This window comes from Mus caroli, chromosome 14 (genome assembly GCF_900094665.2).
Source record: "Mus caroli chromosome 14, CAROLI_EIJ_v1.1, whole genome shotgun sequence".
Classification (NCBI taxonomy): domain Eukaryota; kingdom Metazoa; phylum Chordata; class Mammalia; order Rodentia; family Muridae; genus Mus; species Mus caroli.
The window spans coordinates 58,053,215-58,068,247 of NC_034583.1; the positions used below are offsets into that span (position 1 = coordinate 58,053,215).

Below are 15,033 nucleotides of genomic sequence, written 5' to 3' on the forward strand. Positions count from 1 at the left end.
CTCCCTCCCTCCCTCCCTCTTTCTTTCTCTCTCTCTCTCTCTTTCTTTCTTTCTTTCTTTCTTTCTTTCTTTCTTTCTTTCTTCCTTTCTTTCGAGACTAGGAGACTAGATCTTGCCATGCAGCCCTGGCTGATCTAGAACTCACTGTGTAGCTCAGGCTGCCCTTAAATTCATCAAGGTTGCCTGCCTCTGCCTACACGGTGCTGGACTAAAGGTGTGCGCTATCACGCCCAGCAACTGACCATCCTTAAGATTCCTTACAAACAGATTTAAGAGAGAAGAAGGGAGCAAGACCCATTCCTTCTACTCTTCTCTGTGCCAGGACTTCTAGAAAAATGCCCCAAAGGCCTGAAGACATCCTGCTCACAAGCTAAATACAAGGGATAATCACCAATTCTGTCGACAGCATGAGCCAACTGAGCTTTCAGAAGTCACCATCATTATACACATATGCACAGCCTCTTGTGAAACATGAAAAATTCATATAATGTAAGCACCAAGCTGGGTAAATGTTCCTAGTTATGAATGACAAAAGCCCAGGAATGACCCTTTTGTGATAATTGAACCAGAGAGGGCTGTACAAAGGCTGAGCCAGCGTCAATGTCTAGAACTAATGACCAGGAAGCTGAGGAAGAGATGGAGTTCCAGGGTTAAAACTACCTAAGGATTTGGTCTGGTGCTTTTGTCTGCAAATTGCCCCCTTCCTTTCATGTGCCTCAGATTTGCAATTCAGAATCTCTGTTAAATTTAGGGTGTATTCCAATAATTGCTCCTGGTTCTCCAGCCATTGAAGCCGCCTTTCAGACTAGAATATTAATATGCTGCCTTTGTCGTACTGAGATCACCTCCTTTGCTACCTTTACATGTTCTCTTATAGATTCTCCAGGTGTGGTCCTGTCCCCTCCAAGCTATTGGAATGACCCTCACGCCTTGCCTACTTTAGAGTGCTCACTCAACCTCAGTGTTATGCGATCTTGATTTTCACCCACATACTTCCATAAGGACTCATTTTATACTTACCCAGCTTTTAGTACAATATTGAAACATTTGGTTAAGGATGTGGCTCAGTGATACAACACTTGTTTAGCATGACCAAGGGTTCAGGCCTCAGTACCACAAAAGAAAGAAAAAGATAGATAGATAGATAGATAGATAGATAGATAGATAGATAGACTGGCAAACAGACAGACAGAAAAACAGACAGAGCAAGCTGGTAATCATGGTGGTTCATATACCACCCATGAGGTACTGGGATTGTCATGAATTCAAATACTGCCTGGACTACAGAGCAAGATTCTGGAGAGAAGGAGAGAGAGAGAGAGAGAGAGAGAGAGAGAGAGAGAGAGAGAGAGAGAAGAAAGAAAAGAAGAAAGGAGAAGAAAAGAGGAGAAAAGGGAAGAAAAGAAAGAAAGATTTACTTTAATTGATCACCTGGAACAAAACAAGTGTTTTGGATTTCGATTCCAGTTGCCTCTTAGTGAAATAAAAATATAAAAATCAGAAGTTGGATGAGTGTAAAATAAATGATTGCTTGCTTCAGCCTTCAAAAAAAAAAAAAAAAAAAGGAAGGGATGGAGAGATGGCTCAGCGATTAAGAGCACTGACTGCTCTTCCAGAGGTCCTGAGTTCAAATCCCAGCAACCACTTGGTGGCTCACAACCATCTGTAATGAGATCTGATACCCTCTTCTGGTGGGTCTCAAAACGGCAACTGTGTACTCACATATAATAAATAAATCTTTTTAAATAAATAAATAAATAAATAAATAAATAAATAAATGGAAATAGTCTCTTCACCTCTGCTGCCTCCTTTGGCAAGAAGTGATTCTAAAGAAAGTCAAAAGCTAGATCGCTCTGCTGTGTCAGGAAAGCGGGCAGCTGTGCCCCAACCATTGCCCCCAGAGCTGTTCTCTGAGGATTTCTCTGTAGCACACAACCCGAATGCTGGGCAAGCCCCAGTGAGCATGTGCAGAACATCCCCCAACTTCTCCAGTGGCTGTCTGAAAGGAAGCGCCTTTAGGACTAACCTTCCTCTTGCCCTAGAAGGGAAGGCACACAGGATTCAATATAAAGTCATTCATAGATTGGTTTCTTATCTTCACTGCAAGCATGGGAGAGAAGCAGCAACCAAGCATAAGACACTGTGCAGTGTAAATGATCATTTGAGGTATTAAAACTGTGAAAAAATATTATACGAGCATAAATGTCACCCTGAAACGGAGGGAAATGTGTGTGAAAAGACCCCTGGGCTTGAAACGTGCCCTGCTGGGGATTACTGGACCATGTCAAACATTTTCCTTGATGAAGGATAACCAAGCTAGCCTTCTTTGTCTCACCATTAACACAATCAGGGAGTCTTGCCTTCAAATGTGAGTCCTCCCCTCCCACCCTCATTTTTCCTTTCCTTTTTAGTTCTTTGGATATAATCCGTGTAGTCTCTCCCCATTCCTAAAGTGCCTCCCTTACAGCGCTGGGGAAGCGCTCTGAGAAGCCCTTGCCGAGACACTTAGCAGAACTTTGTTCTCCACATGGGCTATCTAGCTTTCCTCCGTGACATCACAACCTCCCGGACTCTTCACTGGCTGTGGAACACAGTCCAGGCAATGGTAAGAGGCTCCGGGCGCTGGCCGTGGTCCTGACCTCCTAGCGCAGAACCATAGTGCTGAGCGCACTAGAGGCGGGGACCTTGCCACACTGAGTAGCCATGTAAGCCCTTGTCCCTACAGACCCCAAGGGAATCCTCTAGTCTTCACTGCAGCCTTCCACTGCTCTCTTTGAGCTGCATCAAAAAAGGGTGGGGCTCTGAGCCGCAGCTGCAATCGGATGCCGCCCGGGAGGATTTAAGAACAGCACAGTGGTCCACCCCAATCGCCACTCGACGCCTCCAGCCCGGGGATCAGCTGGTCCCTGACGCGGATTCCCCACCTCCCAGGGACAAGGAGGCCAGGGCAGCCTTTGTGGGAGCTCAAACGCCCACTGGCGAACCCGTGCCTCGCCGCACCCTGCGCGGTGAAGGGGTGGGCAGGGCGCGGTGCGCGTGCAGATGCGGGAGGCAGAGCTCTTGGTGCCGCGTGCTGGTTGCCACGCGGGGATGTTCGGTCCTCCGCGACAAGCCAGGGGGCAGCCCCATGATCCGATCCCACCCTCCACCCCCATACCAACCTGATCATAGATGTTCTGCAGGGCTTCCTTGCCCGAGGCCCGCCGGATCTCCACCTTCCGGCTCGATTCAACAGATGGCTCCCCACTGGCACGCCGGCTCTGCCGGTGCGGGTCGGGGCCCAAGTGGGCGACATCCCGCTGCTGAGCCACCACCTGCCCCGAGCCCCGGCCCACTGAAAGCGAGTCGAAGTCGATGGTCTTGTTCTCCGAGGACCCTTCCACAGGGCAGAACATGCCGCAGAATTTCTGCCGCGGCTTGGGACTGCCGGAGCCCAGGTTTTTAAAAAAGGCAGGGACCTCTTCGTCCTCTGCTGCCTTTCCAGATTGCTTTCTCTCGGCCATGGCTCGGGGGGCGCTGGGGAAGGTCCTGTCTGTTCGTCCGTCTGTCCGTGGTTTCCTAAGTCTCCCTGGCTGGGTGTGCACTAGCCTCTTGCTGCCGCCGCGGCTGCCTCTCCCTGCCTACCGCAAGGTGCACAGAAAGGATGGAGAGCTGGCGAACCGGCGACCCACCCCTCGCGGTCCCTCCTCCTGACCCCGCTTTCTCCCTCCCTGCCCACGCCCCCCGGCGCCGCCACGCCACCTCCGAGCAAAGTTGGATCTGAGCGGGCGGTCGCTGCGGCAGAGGATGCCAGTTCCCGGCAGCGCGGGGCGGGGCGGAGTGGGGCGGGGCAGGAGGAACGCAGGATCAGGAGGGAGGGGACAAGGAGGGAGAGGACCCAGAAGGAGGAGACGGAGAAGGGAGGGTACGAGGGGGTGGGGGGCGCCCTGAGCCCGCGCCCCGGAAGTAAAGCGGTCACTTCTCCCGTTAATGGACGCGCGGCAGCCGCCCGACAGACCTCTCTCGGCGCCAGGGTGAGTGTCGGATAGCTATAGCCGGGCAAGGACCCGAAGGCTCAGACCTTAGTCCAGAGCCCCTCTCCCCGACCTGCCTCACTGCATTGTTAAGGTGGCCCTGGGGCTCCCCTGGCCTCGGGTGAGAGCTGAGGGTTGAGGGAGTCAAGGTTCAAGCCTGCAGGCTCTTGGAAACTGGGCAGGGGTGACCCTGGAAACAGCAAGGTCTACTCCGGGATAGCCAAGTATCCGGCACCAATGCTTCAGTTTACCCACGACCTGGGCGCCAGGGCGCGCACTGCAAGGAGCAGAAGGAAAGGAGAATGTTCTCCCTGCTTGCAGCCCCTGTGGTTGGGAGGTGGGGCACACAACATGGCGGGGGGCGAAAAAGCAGAGGAGCGTAGCAAATGCAAGCGGTGACCGGGGGAGAAAGCAGCAAGCCTGTGGTGCAGCGGGGCATAGTAAAGAATGCAGACTGAGGATTGCGCTTCAGCATAGAAGCTGGGGACCCGTAACATCATCTGAAAGGGCCATGCCCTGCACATCAGCCAGTGCCTCAGAAAAGGCTCAGAAGAGTCCTGGATTTGATATCTCCAATCCCCCAACACAAACACACACACACTCTCTCTCTCTCTCTCTCTCTCTCTCTCTCTCTCTCTCTCTCTCTCTCTCTCTCTCTCTCTCTCTCTCCCACCCAAAACGGAAAATGGTTGGGGACTAAGCAGACTGAAGCACACTCGGACTCATCTTGCTTTCAAGTCGCCCCGCCTAGCTTCCCCGCCCCTGTTGCACGCTGCGCAGGAGGCCCAGGAGTTTGCCAGATGTTCCTTCTCTAGGGCCGCAGCGGTTTGCATGGAGGGTAGAGGTAGATTGCTGTTCAGGGGAAGGTTACATGCTGTGTGAGTTGTGGGCAGCCAAAGTGTGGGGATTTGGAGTGTGTGCGCGCGCGTGCACACGGTTCAGCCACAGCCGCCAGATTCGAGGCTTTTCCTTGCTTAGTCCCACCTCATGGTCCTGGCTTGGTTGCATTTAAGCCCCTCCTGTTTTTCCAGAGTGGCTGAAACCTGCAGAAGTGTTGCCCATCCTTTGGGGGTTCTGGAGGGAGATCTGAGCATGCTCACTAAGATGGATGGGTTTGGTCTAGGAGAGGCAGTTTACTGCAGCGTGTTCTCACAGGGCGTTGTGACCAAGAAATCAGTCCCATTGTCAGCCTTTGCTTAGGTAACGATTGCTTGCAGATACCAACGCCCGCAGTTGCCCGAGATAGCTTGATTGATGGAGTCATAGTTTGTGCACACACACACACAATCCTGTAGGAGCCAAAAGGAGGGCCTATGGACCTTAGCATCAGAAATGCTTGGAATTTTCTTATAAAGCGTCCATTGGAATTGTCAATGCCACACTAAAGCCCTGAGGTCTTTCATCCTCCCTGCCTTCCAAGTTAGGACACCAGTTTAGGAGGCATTACGCCTAAGGTCATGAGTCTAGTTGAAGCACCCAGTAATTCCAGGCCTTTGCCCCAAGAGCCTGGTTCCTTCAACAGGTTATCCTATAGGCCTCTTTAGTGAGAAAAGTACAAAATCCTTGCATTCTTCCATACCCGAACATTTCCCTGGTGGCTCTTTTGTACATCAAGGGTGTTCCATTTACAGTCTTAAAATCTTTTTTGGTTAACTTTCATTTATGTATATGGATGTTTTGCTTGAATGTATGTATGTACATGCACTGTGTACATGCCTGGGGCCATTGGCGGCCAGACAAAAGTGCCAGACCCCCCCCCCCCCGGAATTGAAGTTACAGAGTAAGCCAACCTGTGGCTGCTAGGAACCAAACCTGCGCTTTCACCACTAAGCAATCTCTCCAGGTGTGTGGGACCTTTTTTAATTGAAGAGCATCCCTTGTAGGCATGGTTACCATCGGGTTAAAGGTCTCAAAGGCTAGCAGATTTCAGCATGACAATTCTTCTGTGAATTTGGACATTTGGTGGTTTTTGTTCATTTGTTTGTATTTTTCTTTTTTGTTTGTTTGTTCGTTTTCTGTTTGTTTCGGTTTTTCAAGAGAGGGTTTCTCTGTGTGACAGATCTGGCTGTCCTAGAACATACTCTGTAGACCAGGCTGGCCTGGAACTCACAGAGTTCTGCCTGCCTCTGCTTCCCAAGTGCTAGGATTACAGGCATGCGCCACCACAGCCCAGCATGTCGCTTTTGTTTGTTTTTGCTCTTTCTGAGACAAGGTCCTGTTTGTAAGTCCAGGCTGACCTCAAACTCCTTATGTAGCCAAGGGAGTTAAACTTCTGGCTCACTTACCTTCACCACTTAAGTGCTGGGGTAATGGGTATGTGCCACGGTGCCTGGCTTATGCAGTGCTTGGGATCTAACTCAAGGCTTTGTACATAGTGACAGCACTCTGCCAACTGAGCTACAATCCTAGCCCCTCCAGAGCTCTTCACATCTCATTCCTCGAAACAACCTCAAGCAGAGGAAGTTCACTCCCATATTTTACAAGGGAATCTCAGGCCTAGATTGGTCTGAAGTTCTGGGATCCCATGCTGCCAAGCACAGGGTGAGGCAGCATCTTGCTCTCCTGGTTCTGGCACAGTGGAACAGCCTTTAGCACCTTCCAGGAAGACCGGATCTGCTCCTGCTGCTGCCATAGTTAAGGCCAGCATCTGTGGCATACAGCCTCCTTCAGAGTGATGGAAGATGTTCAAGCCAAGGGGAAGTGGGTGTAGCACCCTAACACACCCTCTATAAGTCTCTGAGAGGCACAGTCAGACACCAAATTACAACATTTCAGTTGACATAACACATGTGCCCTATAAGAACGCATGGTCTAGTGATGGCACTCTGACATTCAGCCAATTAGGAAGCGGCTTCTCTGGAGGCATCCTCATGACTAAGTGACCACACCATCACTGGGAGTACTCCCTTTTACACTCTCCAGTCTCCCCAGCCCTGCAGAGCAAGCATGCTTGGTGCACACATCACTTTGCAGTGGATATGTGTTCTGCCTTTGCCCTTTTCTCAACGGCCCAGTTAAATTTAAATGACAATGTCAAATTTAAATGTCTTAGTTACTTTTCTATCTCTCTGGCAGAGCACCATGACCAAGGCAGCTTATAGAAGAAAGCATTTGATGGGGGCTTACCGTCTCAGAGGATGAATTCATAACCAGTGTGGGCAGGAATATGGCAGCAGGCAGGGAGGCATGCCGGTGGAGCAGAGAGCTGGTATCCGGTCCACAAGCACAAGGCAGAGACTGACAGTGAGAAGGGTGTGGCCTTCTGAAATCTTAAAGCGCACCCCCAGTGGGACACCTCCTCCAAAATCCTTCTCAAACAGTTCCACCAGCTAAGGACCAAGCATTGGAACACATGAGCTTATGGGGCCCACTCTCATTCAAAGCACCACAGGAAGAGCTGATTTGGTAACTTACCATGCATGGCCCTTGAAAAGCCTGGCTAGACCCAACCACAGAAGACTGACTCCTAACTCCAAAGTGTACTTCTTTTTCTGAGATTTGAATTTTCTCCATTCTACCCATTTTTAAGTACTCTTAAGTGTTTGAATGATTCTGTTTAGTTTTGTTTGTGTCTTCTTTTGGAGACATGATTTCTCTATATAACCCAGATTGACTTCAAACTTGCAGTCCTCCTGCCTCAACTTCACAAATGCTGGGAGTGCTACCAAATACAATTCAGTTGGATTTGTTTTTTAGAGATGGTTCTCATGCAGCCCAGGCTGGCCTCCCACTCCCTATGTGGCTAAGAAGGCTCTTAAACTCCTGATTCTCCTGTCTCCAGCTTTCAAGGGCTGGGGTTACAGGGAGGTAGCACCATACCCAGTTTATACGGTGCTGGAAATTGAATGCCAGGCTTTCTAAAGGCTTCTTCTAGGCACGCATTCTGCAAAGTGAGGTGCGTTCCCCGAACTACCTGGGCTTTTTCTTCTAAGAAGTATGGTGACTCTGTCCTGTTTAGGATGCTTTATTAAATTCTGAGGATTGTCATTCCTTTCTTCCTTTACTAAACTGTTTCCATTTTAATAAGTGCATTAATATTTGCTACTAGATTTTAGACCTAAAAAGATGCTATTCATGTTTGTGTGCAACAGGACAGCTTGACTCGGCTGAAATTAAGACGCATACATCCTATTGTATAGAGCTGTGTGACATCTTCCTGATCAGGAAGCTGAGTACTTGACTCCTTGGTTCTTGAAAAACATACTGGAACACATGAACAGGTATTTAGCTACATCTCCTAATTCCATCTTTTGAATGGTGAAGGTCTTGAATCCTGCTCACTGGTAGGGCTTTCAGGGTGGAAAGACTGGATTTAGCTGGTCCTCACCGGGGAAAAGTACAGCTGGCAAAGAAGGGGGTTCACCAGAGTGGGGTAGACACAGGCGCAGTGGGAGTCAGAGCCCTTGGTCCACCCCTAGTTCCACCTCAAACTAGTGTGTGTGTGTGTGTGTGTGTGTCCTGGGAAGTAGAGGGCTGTGTAGTCAAAATAAGCCTCTGTTTCCCTAGGAGTCCTTGCCATCTCACTGTGTGATTCCCCAGAGTTGGGTGCTAGAGTGGAAGCCACCTCCCCCATTGACTAGAGAGAGTCGAAGTGACAGAAACCAAGAGATGGTGGGAAAAGCGATTGTTCCAGGTACCACACAGTTACGACGACCAGCCCTCGGAATCAGCAGCGACCCCACTACAGAGCAACAGCCCACCCTACCTACGCCGCAGGAACTGTCAGCCTTGCTGTGGGTCTGAAGACAGACAGGGAGTGTCTGGTTCTTGCGACTGGGTAAAGGGACAAAGCATTTGGCCCAAGAGACTTTGAGTCTCTTGGAGACCAAGTCCAGAAGCATATCCTGGGACAATGGCGGTGGCCCTGCTGGAGGAGTGGTGCAAGATCATGGATGTAGACGTCCAGAAGTCACTGCTGGTGGTTGACATTCCGGTGGACTGTGGTGAACCTGAGATCCAGACAGTCCTCCAGGAGGCGCTGAAGTGTGTTGGCAGCTACCGGCTACTAGGCAAGATATTTCAGAAGCAGGACAACACCAGTGCTGTCTTACTGGAACTTATGGAGGACACAGATATGTCTGTGGTCCCCAGTGAGGTGCAGGGAAAGGGAGGTGTCTGGAAAGTGATCTTCAAGACCCCTAATCAGGACACTGAGTTTCTCCAAAGACTGAACCTCTTTCTAGAAAAAGAAGGGCAGACGGTCGCAGGGATGTTCAGAGCCCTTAAGCATGAGGGAGTGTCTCCAGCCACCACACCCTGCACATCCCCTGAGTTATTGGCCCATTTGGTGGGGCAGGCAATGGTTCATGGCCAGAGGCCTCTGTTGCCTGTGAAGTACTGTAAGATGAGAGTATTCTCTGGGAGCACAGCAGCTGCCCCAGAGGAGGAGCCCTTTGAGGTCTGGTTGGAACAGGCCACTGAGATAGCCAAGGAGTGGCCCATCCCTGAAGCAGAAAAGAAAAGGTGGGTGACAGAGAGCCTCCGTGGCCCTGCCCTGGACCTCATGCACATAGTACAGGCAGACAACCCTTCCATCAGTGTGGGGGAATGCCTGGAGGCCTTTAAGCAGGTGTTTGGGAGCATGGAGAGCCGTAGAACCTCACAGGTAAAATACCTAAAAACCTATCAGCAAGAAGGGGAGAAAATCTCAGCCTACGTGCTCCGGCTGGAAACTCTGCTCCGGAGAGCTGTGGAAAAAAGGGCCATCCCCCGGAACATTGCCGACCAGGTACGCCTGGAGCAGGTCATGGCTGGTGCCAACCTCAGCAATGTTCTGTGGTGCAGGCTACGGGAGCTGAAAGATCAGGGCCCACTCCCCACCTTTTTGCAGCTGATGAAGGTCATACGTGAGGAAGAAGAAGAAGAAGAAGAGGCCTACTTTGAACATGAGAGCAGGGAGGAGCCGGGGGAAAGGGAAGGCTCTGGCTGCTGGAACAATTCAAGAAAGACCTGAGAGACATCCCCACTCCGTCCCCGATCTGGCGGGCATACAGACGATGCTTGACAGGGCTGATCCCACTCCAGTGGATTCTTCTTAAGTGCAGGACTGAAGTTAAACATTAGGACTGAAGGTTTTTGTCTTTTCTTTCTTTTATTTTGTTTTGAAAGGGTCTCACCTTATAGCCCAAGTTGGCCTTGAACTGACATTCTTCCTGCCTCAACCTCCCAAATTCAGAGTTCTGGGATTAGAGGAATATTCCACCACTCGATCCCCAGCTCCGTTTTTCTTTCTGAGAAAAAAAAAAAATACAAGACTGAGTTCCAGTACGTAAACCTTCTGAACTTTAGTTTCCTCTAAGTACACCAGGGTTGGCCAAGTCACTTTCCATTCTCTTCAGAGGGAGTAACAGTGTGAACAGGAGATAGGAATTGGCCAGTCGGGGGCTGGAGAGATGCTCAGCCATTAAGCACACTTGCTATTCTTTTGGAGGAGCTCAGATCGCAGCACCCATGCAGTGGTTCACAACTCTAACGGGGATCCAACACCTTCTTCTGGTCTCTTTGGGCACTTCACATATGCGGTACACATGCATACATGCAGACCATACACATGAAATAAAAACAAATAAGTCTTTAAGAAGAAAAGAACCAAGCCGGGCGTGGTGGCGCACGCCTTTAATCCCAGCACTCGGGAGGCAGAGGCAGGCGGATTTCTGAGTTCGAGGCCAGCCTGGTCTACAAAGTGAGTTCCAGGACAGCCAGGGCTACACAGAGAAACCCTGTCTCGAAAAACCAAAAAAAAAAAAAAAAAAAGAAAGAAAAGAACCTGGCTAGGCAGTTGCCAGGCATTCCAAAAGTGTCCCTGGTCCTCTGGTGCATGAACGTCACAAGGAGCTCTGATTTCCCATTGTAACCTTCCTGAAGGTTACACTTGAGGGTGGGACCTTCAGTCAGACACTAATCCATTTGTGGATAGCGTTAGAATTAGGCATTAGAATTAGGTCCATAGATTTTTTTTCATGATAAAATGGCTTATATCTTCTCCAATTTTAGCCCATCTCCTATATGATTTTAGGAGTACCTCATCAGAGGGGAGAATTTACAGTAGCCTTGATCAGGACTTTTCTGAGTCTCATTAAGAGAAAACCATTGCCTTCCGGTCAGAAGAATGGAATCTACCTCTTGCCTAGGCCGAGCCCTACCATTGCAAGCCAACCAAAACAGAAGCGTTAATCAAGTCGGGCAGGTCCATCACCTGGCTAATGGACTGCCCATTAGGAAGGCAGATTCACCTAACTCTATGCTAATGAGATGGAAGGAATAATTATCCCTTTAATGAAGTAATGTCCTTCTCCTTCCCAGAGTCCCTGCTATCTGTACAGTCACTACAGAACTACCATGAAAAGTAATTTTCACTTTTTCTTTTTGCTGGCCCAGGCCTAAGCACACACTCTTTAGTACTTTGGGCTGTTTCGCTCTCTCCATGTGGCTGCATGCTAACCCTCTACCTACTCAAAAAGTGTGGCTTTCTCTCTTCTTGTTCTCTATCTCCCTCTTCTAGGTAGGTTTGATCCCCATAAGCCATAGGGTAGAAGGAGAGAACCAATTCCTGCAAGCTGTCATTTTACACACACACACACACACACACACACACACACACACACGTACAAATAATGTAATTTTTAAAACCACAACAAGTAGACCAATGTTTACTCATACCATAGAAAAATGGACTGGCCTTATTTTTTTAAAAAATTATACAAAACACATATATCCTACTTAATGTGTGCAGCAACCTACTCTATAGGGTGTGTGTGTGTGTGCTTGCATGCATGTATGTGTGTGTGGAGGAGGGGTGGGGCTTGTGGTACACTTCATAAAGGGAAAGATGCAAAGGTCAACTAAGTTAAATGGCCTCAGCACCAAAATACTCAGAAGTGAACCAGAGCAGAGGCCCAGAACAAGACTTTAGGGATCCACCCTCCTCTGGGCATCTCTCAAATGTGTTTTCTTAGTTCTGTAGAGGATTGATTTTAAGCATTAGTGTTTTAAACTCCTTACATCTCAGACACCCAGCAGGTAGTATCAAATGTGCTAATGACCAAGTCTCAGTATCTCAGCGTTCACCAAGCTTGCTTTTGTTTCCAGACTGACCCAGGACCGCAGAACAAAGCTCCCTGCTGGCAATGGTGAGCCTATTCCAAAAGTCCTGTAATTGTGCACAGACTTGAAAAGCCGTAGCACCTGTGAGTATGTGTGCCAGGTCAAGAGTACTAGGGCACCATAAACAAACACTGCTTAGTTGCCTGCCAGGCAGAGCTCGGGCACAGTTAGTGTGCAGCCTGTGGTAGATCCCTGTGTGGTTAGCAAGCTGCTTGGTTTCTCTGAACATCCGTTTCCTTATCTAAAAATGGGCTGCCATTAGGATCAAGTGGCACAATGCTTTTTTTAAGGGCTTGGAGTAACGTTTGAAACTTGGAAGCCCCTCCATATACTGAGGATCTTGGTATTTCTGTGATAGTGGTCAACTCAATGCATGTTCTCTTGACTGTTTTCATTGTATGGAAACAGTCACAAAGTAACAGACTTACATTTCAGTCGGGATCCTCCTGCAGTGAGGAAGAACTTTGGCTTGGAAGTAAATGTGCACTAGCTGGTCGTCCACATCTGTGGTAAGTATTCCAGAAGGGCTTGGTGACTGTTAATCGACTTGACTTTGGAATGATGACCTGTTCTTCCGGGTTGTGGGTTAGTTTAACTGAAGAATAAGAAGTTCTAAGAAAGGTGTTGTTTTTTTTTAAGTCATCATCTGTGATGGTTTATCTTTCGGAAATATATTTCTCAACACTGTCCAGCCACAGTGATGTCAGTGATGGGATTGTCCTTGACCACTCTAGCCTGACTCCATGTGGCGTTATGTTCCTGGGAATAGCTTTGCCGTTGTACTTACCAACAGAATACAGAGTTAAATGTTACCACTGCGAAGTTACCAAATAAATCTGAGTTAGTGAAATCTTGAGTTGTTTTCTGCTTCCTATAATACCTGAGTTTTAAGGAGCTTCATTACTAAAAACAAAACAAAATCCAGCTAAAGGGGCTGGAGAGATGACTCTGTGGTTAAGAGCACTTGCTGATCTTCCAGAGGTCCTGAGCCCAGTTTCTAGCTCCTACATCTGGTGGCTCGTAAGTACCTGTAACTCCGATTCCAAGGCCTTTGGAGGCCTTAAAGCTGCTTCAACTCTCCCAAGTGCATTTGGCGAGCATCTAATATTGTGCTGGACACACTGTGAGCAGTCCATGAGGGGTGAGTCCCCCCCCAAGGGGTTCTCTGTTCCCATGGTTTGAACAAACTCCTCCCAGGACTCTCACCTCAAGTCTTATCTCCACTCCTAACCCTTAAGGATGGAACAATCCAAGATTCCAGAACCATTGATTTTGAAGATCATTTTCCTTTTTAGTAGGTGTTCCTGGTGCAAGCTGCAGGCCAGTCCATCAGCTTCCTGCATGTTTCAGAACACTGATGTCATGTTGCCCACCACTGCATCAGCCTTGTGCATCCTGCAGGCTTCTGCTTCCCAAACTACACGCAAGGCACTCATTTTTATTATCAAATGTCTAGCATGTTCAGCAGATCTTCTGGACATCCCATGGTTTGCTACACAAGTGGCCAAGACCGGCTGAGTCTTGATTGAATGCCTGTCACCCATATCCTTAACTGAACCCTTGTCTTGTTCCCAAGGTTCTACAGACCTTGTAACCCCAGTAAAAATCTGCTCTGTCCCCTCTACCCAAGAAAGACTGGAAGGTGTTAGGAGCATTCCCGTGGGCTCTGTATCATCTAAGGCTCTGCTCAAAAGGACACTCATTTCTTTCTGGTATGTGTTCATCCCTCTGCCCACCACCCACTATCCACTCAGACCTAATTATCTCGATGGCTGTTATCCAAAGCAAAAAAAGAAAAAAGAAAGAAAAGAAAAATGACTTTAAGCTATGCCCAAGACAGTTCTGTGAGCCTGAGCAAGGCAGGAGGGTTAGAAGCTGCTGCTGGGAAGGGGTAGAGCTTGAAACAGGAGTGAAGAAAGAGGATCTGACACAGACGAGTATTATTCAATGGGCCTCGCCTGCAGAGTTGTTGGATGGTCTAATACCTATTCTGTGTGCAAATGTGTGCTTGTACACACACACACAGAGGGGAGAGGGAGAGGGAGAGGGAGGGGAGGGGGAGGGGAGAGGAGAGGGGAAGAGGGAAGGGAGAGGGGGAGAGGGAGAGAGAGAGAGAAAGAGAGAGAGAGAGAGAAGTAGAAAGTTTTCCTAGTCCAGACCTCTGTGACATTGTTTCTCTCTGTGTCCAAGTGCTCCTTGACATCCCAGACGGACATCTTCATAAAGATTAGTGAAACTCCAGGCACACACACCCAAATCAATGTCCCTGTAAGGAAAGGTGTAGGGTTTCCCTCTTGCTTTCAATACACCAGCTGGGAGTGCCTATTAGTTGTCTGGGCTTTTTCCAACAGCAGCTGAGGCTTTCCTTCCCCAGCCACTCCACCTCCCTTTAAAGGTCATACTTACTAAGGGGGAGGGGTGGCAAAGGCTAAGACCTATGCAGTGGGATGTGCTGGGTTGGGCTGGAAGCCACTGTGAGAGGCTCCACAGGAAGAGAAGGGAAGATATCCCCCTACCCTATCCTGCCCAGACCTGTTCCTCCTCCATACAGTCTGCCCAATGCAAGTCACTCTTAGTCTCCATAGGTCTTTCCAAACAAACTTTGTTACCAAAATGAAAGCTTTCTTGAACCAATAGTTGTCACAAAAGTCCATTTTGTATTGTTATGAAGCAAAAGAAAGACCACAGAATCAGGTTGATGAATCATAGACTCTGAGCCGGTCCACAAGTTCTTCTGTGCTTCAAAGTTATAGATGAAATAATCTAAAATGTATTCCAGGGACTGGAGAGACGGCTCGACAGTTAAGAGGACTGACTAATGTTACAGAGGACTCGGATTCGGTTTCCAGCACTCACACAGTGGCTCACAGCCGTCTCTCAACTCCAGTTCTAGTGGAACTGATGCTCCTCTTCTGGC

The 15,033-nt window shown here is 48.9% G+C and overlaps 2 protein-coding genes across 5 annotated transcripts in view; one reads left to right on the forward strand and one right to left on the reverse strand.

Annotated features, from left to right (window-relative positions):
* The window catches only part of Dpysl2 (dihydropyrimidinase like 2), a 105,096-nt gene extending 101,313 nt beyond the window's left edge, over positions 1 to 3,783 (reverse strand). Inside the window, exon 1 of the mRNA XM_021181296.2 lies at positions 3,162 to 3,783. Coding sequence (XP_021036955.1) covers positions 3,162 to 3,503 — 342 coding nt within the window. The 5' untranslated portion in view covers positions 3,504 to 3,783. The remainder of the gene's footprint in view (positions 1 to 3,161) is intronic.
* Positions 1 to 10,561, forward strand: part of Pnma2 (PNMA family member 2) — a 13,025-nt gene extending 2,464 nt beyond the window's left edge. The window contains exons 1-3 of one of the 4 annotated variants that reach the window (XM_021181299.2): positions 3,899 to 4,013; positions 8,105 to 8,233; positions 8,520 to 10,561. In XM_021181299.2, coding sequence (XP_021036958.1) covers positions 8,866 to 9,966 — 1,101 coding nt within the window. In that variant the 5' untranslated portion in view covers positions 3,899 to 4,013; positions 8,105 to 8,233; positions 8,520 to 8,865 and the 3' untranslated portion in view covers positions 9,967 to 10,561. Of the gene's footprint in view, positions 1 to 3,898; positions 4,014 to 7,192; positions 7,419 to 7,869; positions 7,909 to 8,104; positions 8,234 to 8,519 lie in introns of those variants that run through there. The other 3 variants (XM_029468810.1, XM_029468812.1, XM_029468811.1) reach the window with 3 other exon arrangements.
* Positions 10,562 to 15,033: the final 4,472 nt, after the last annotated feature.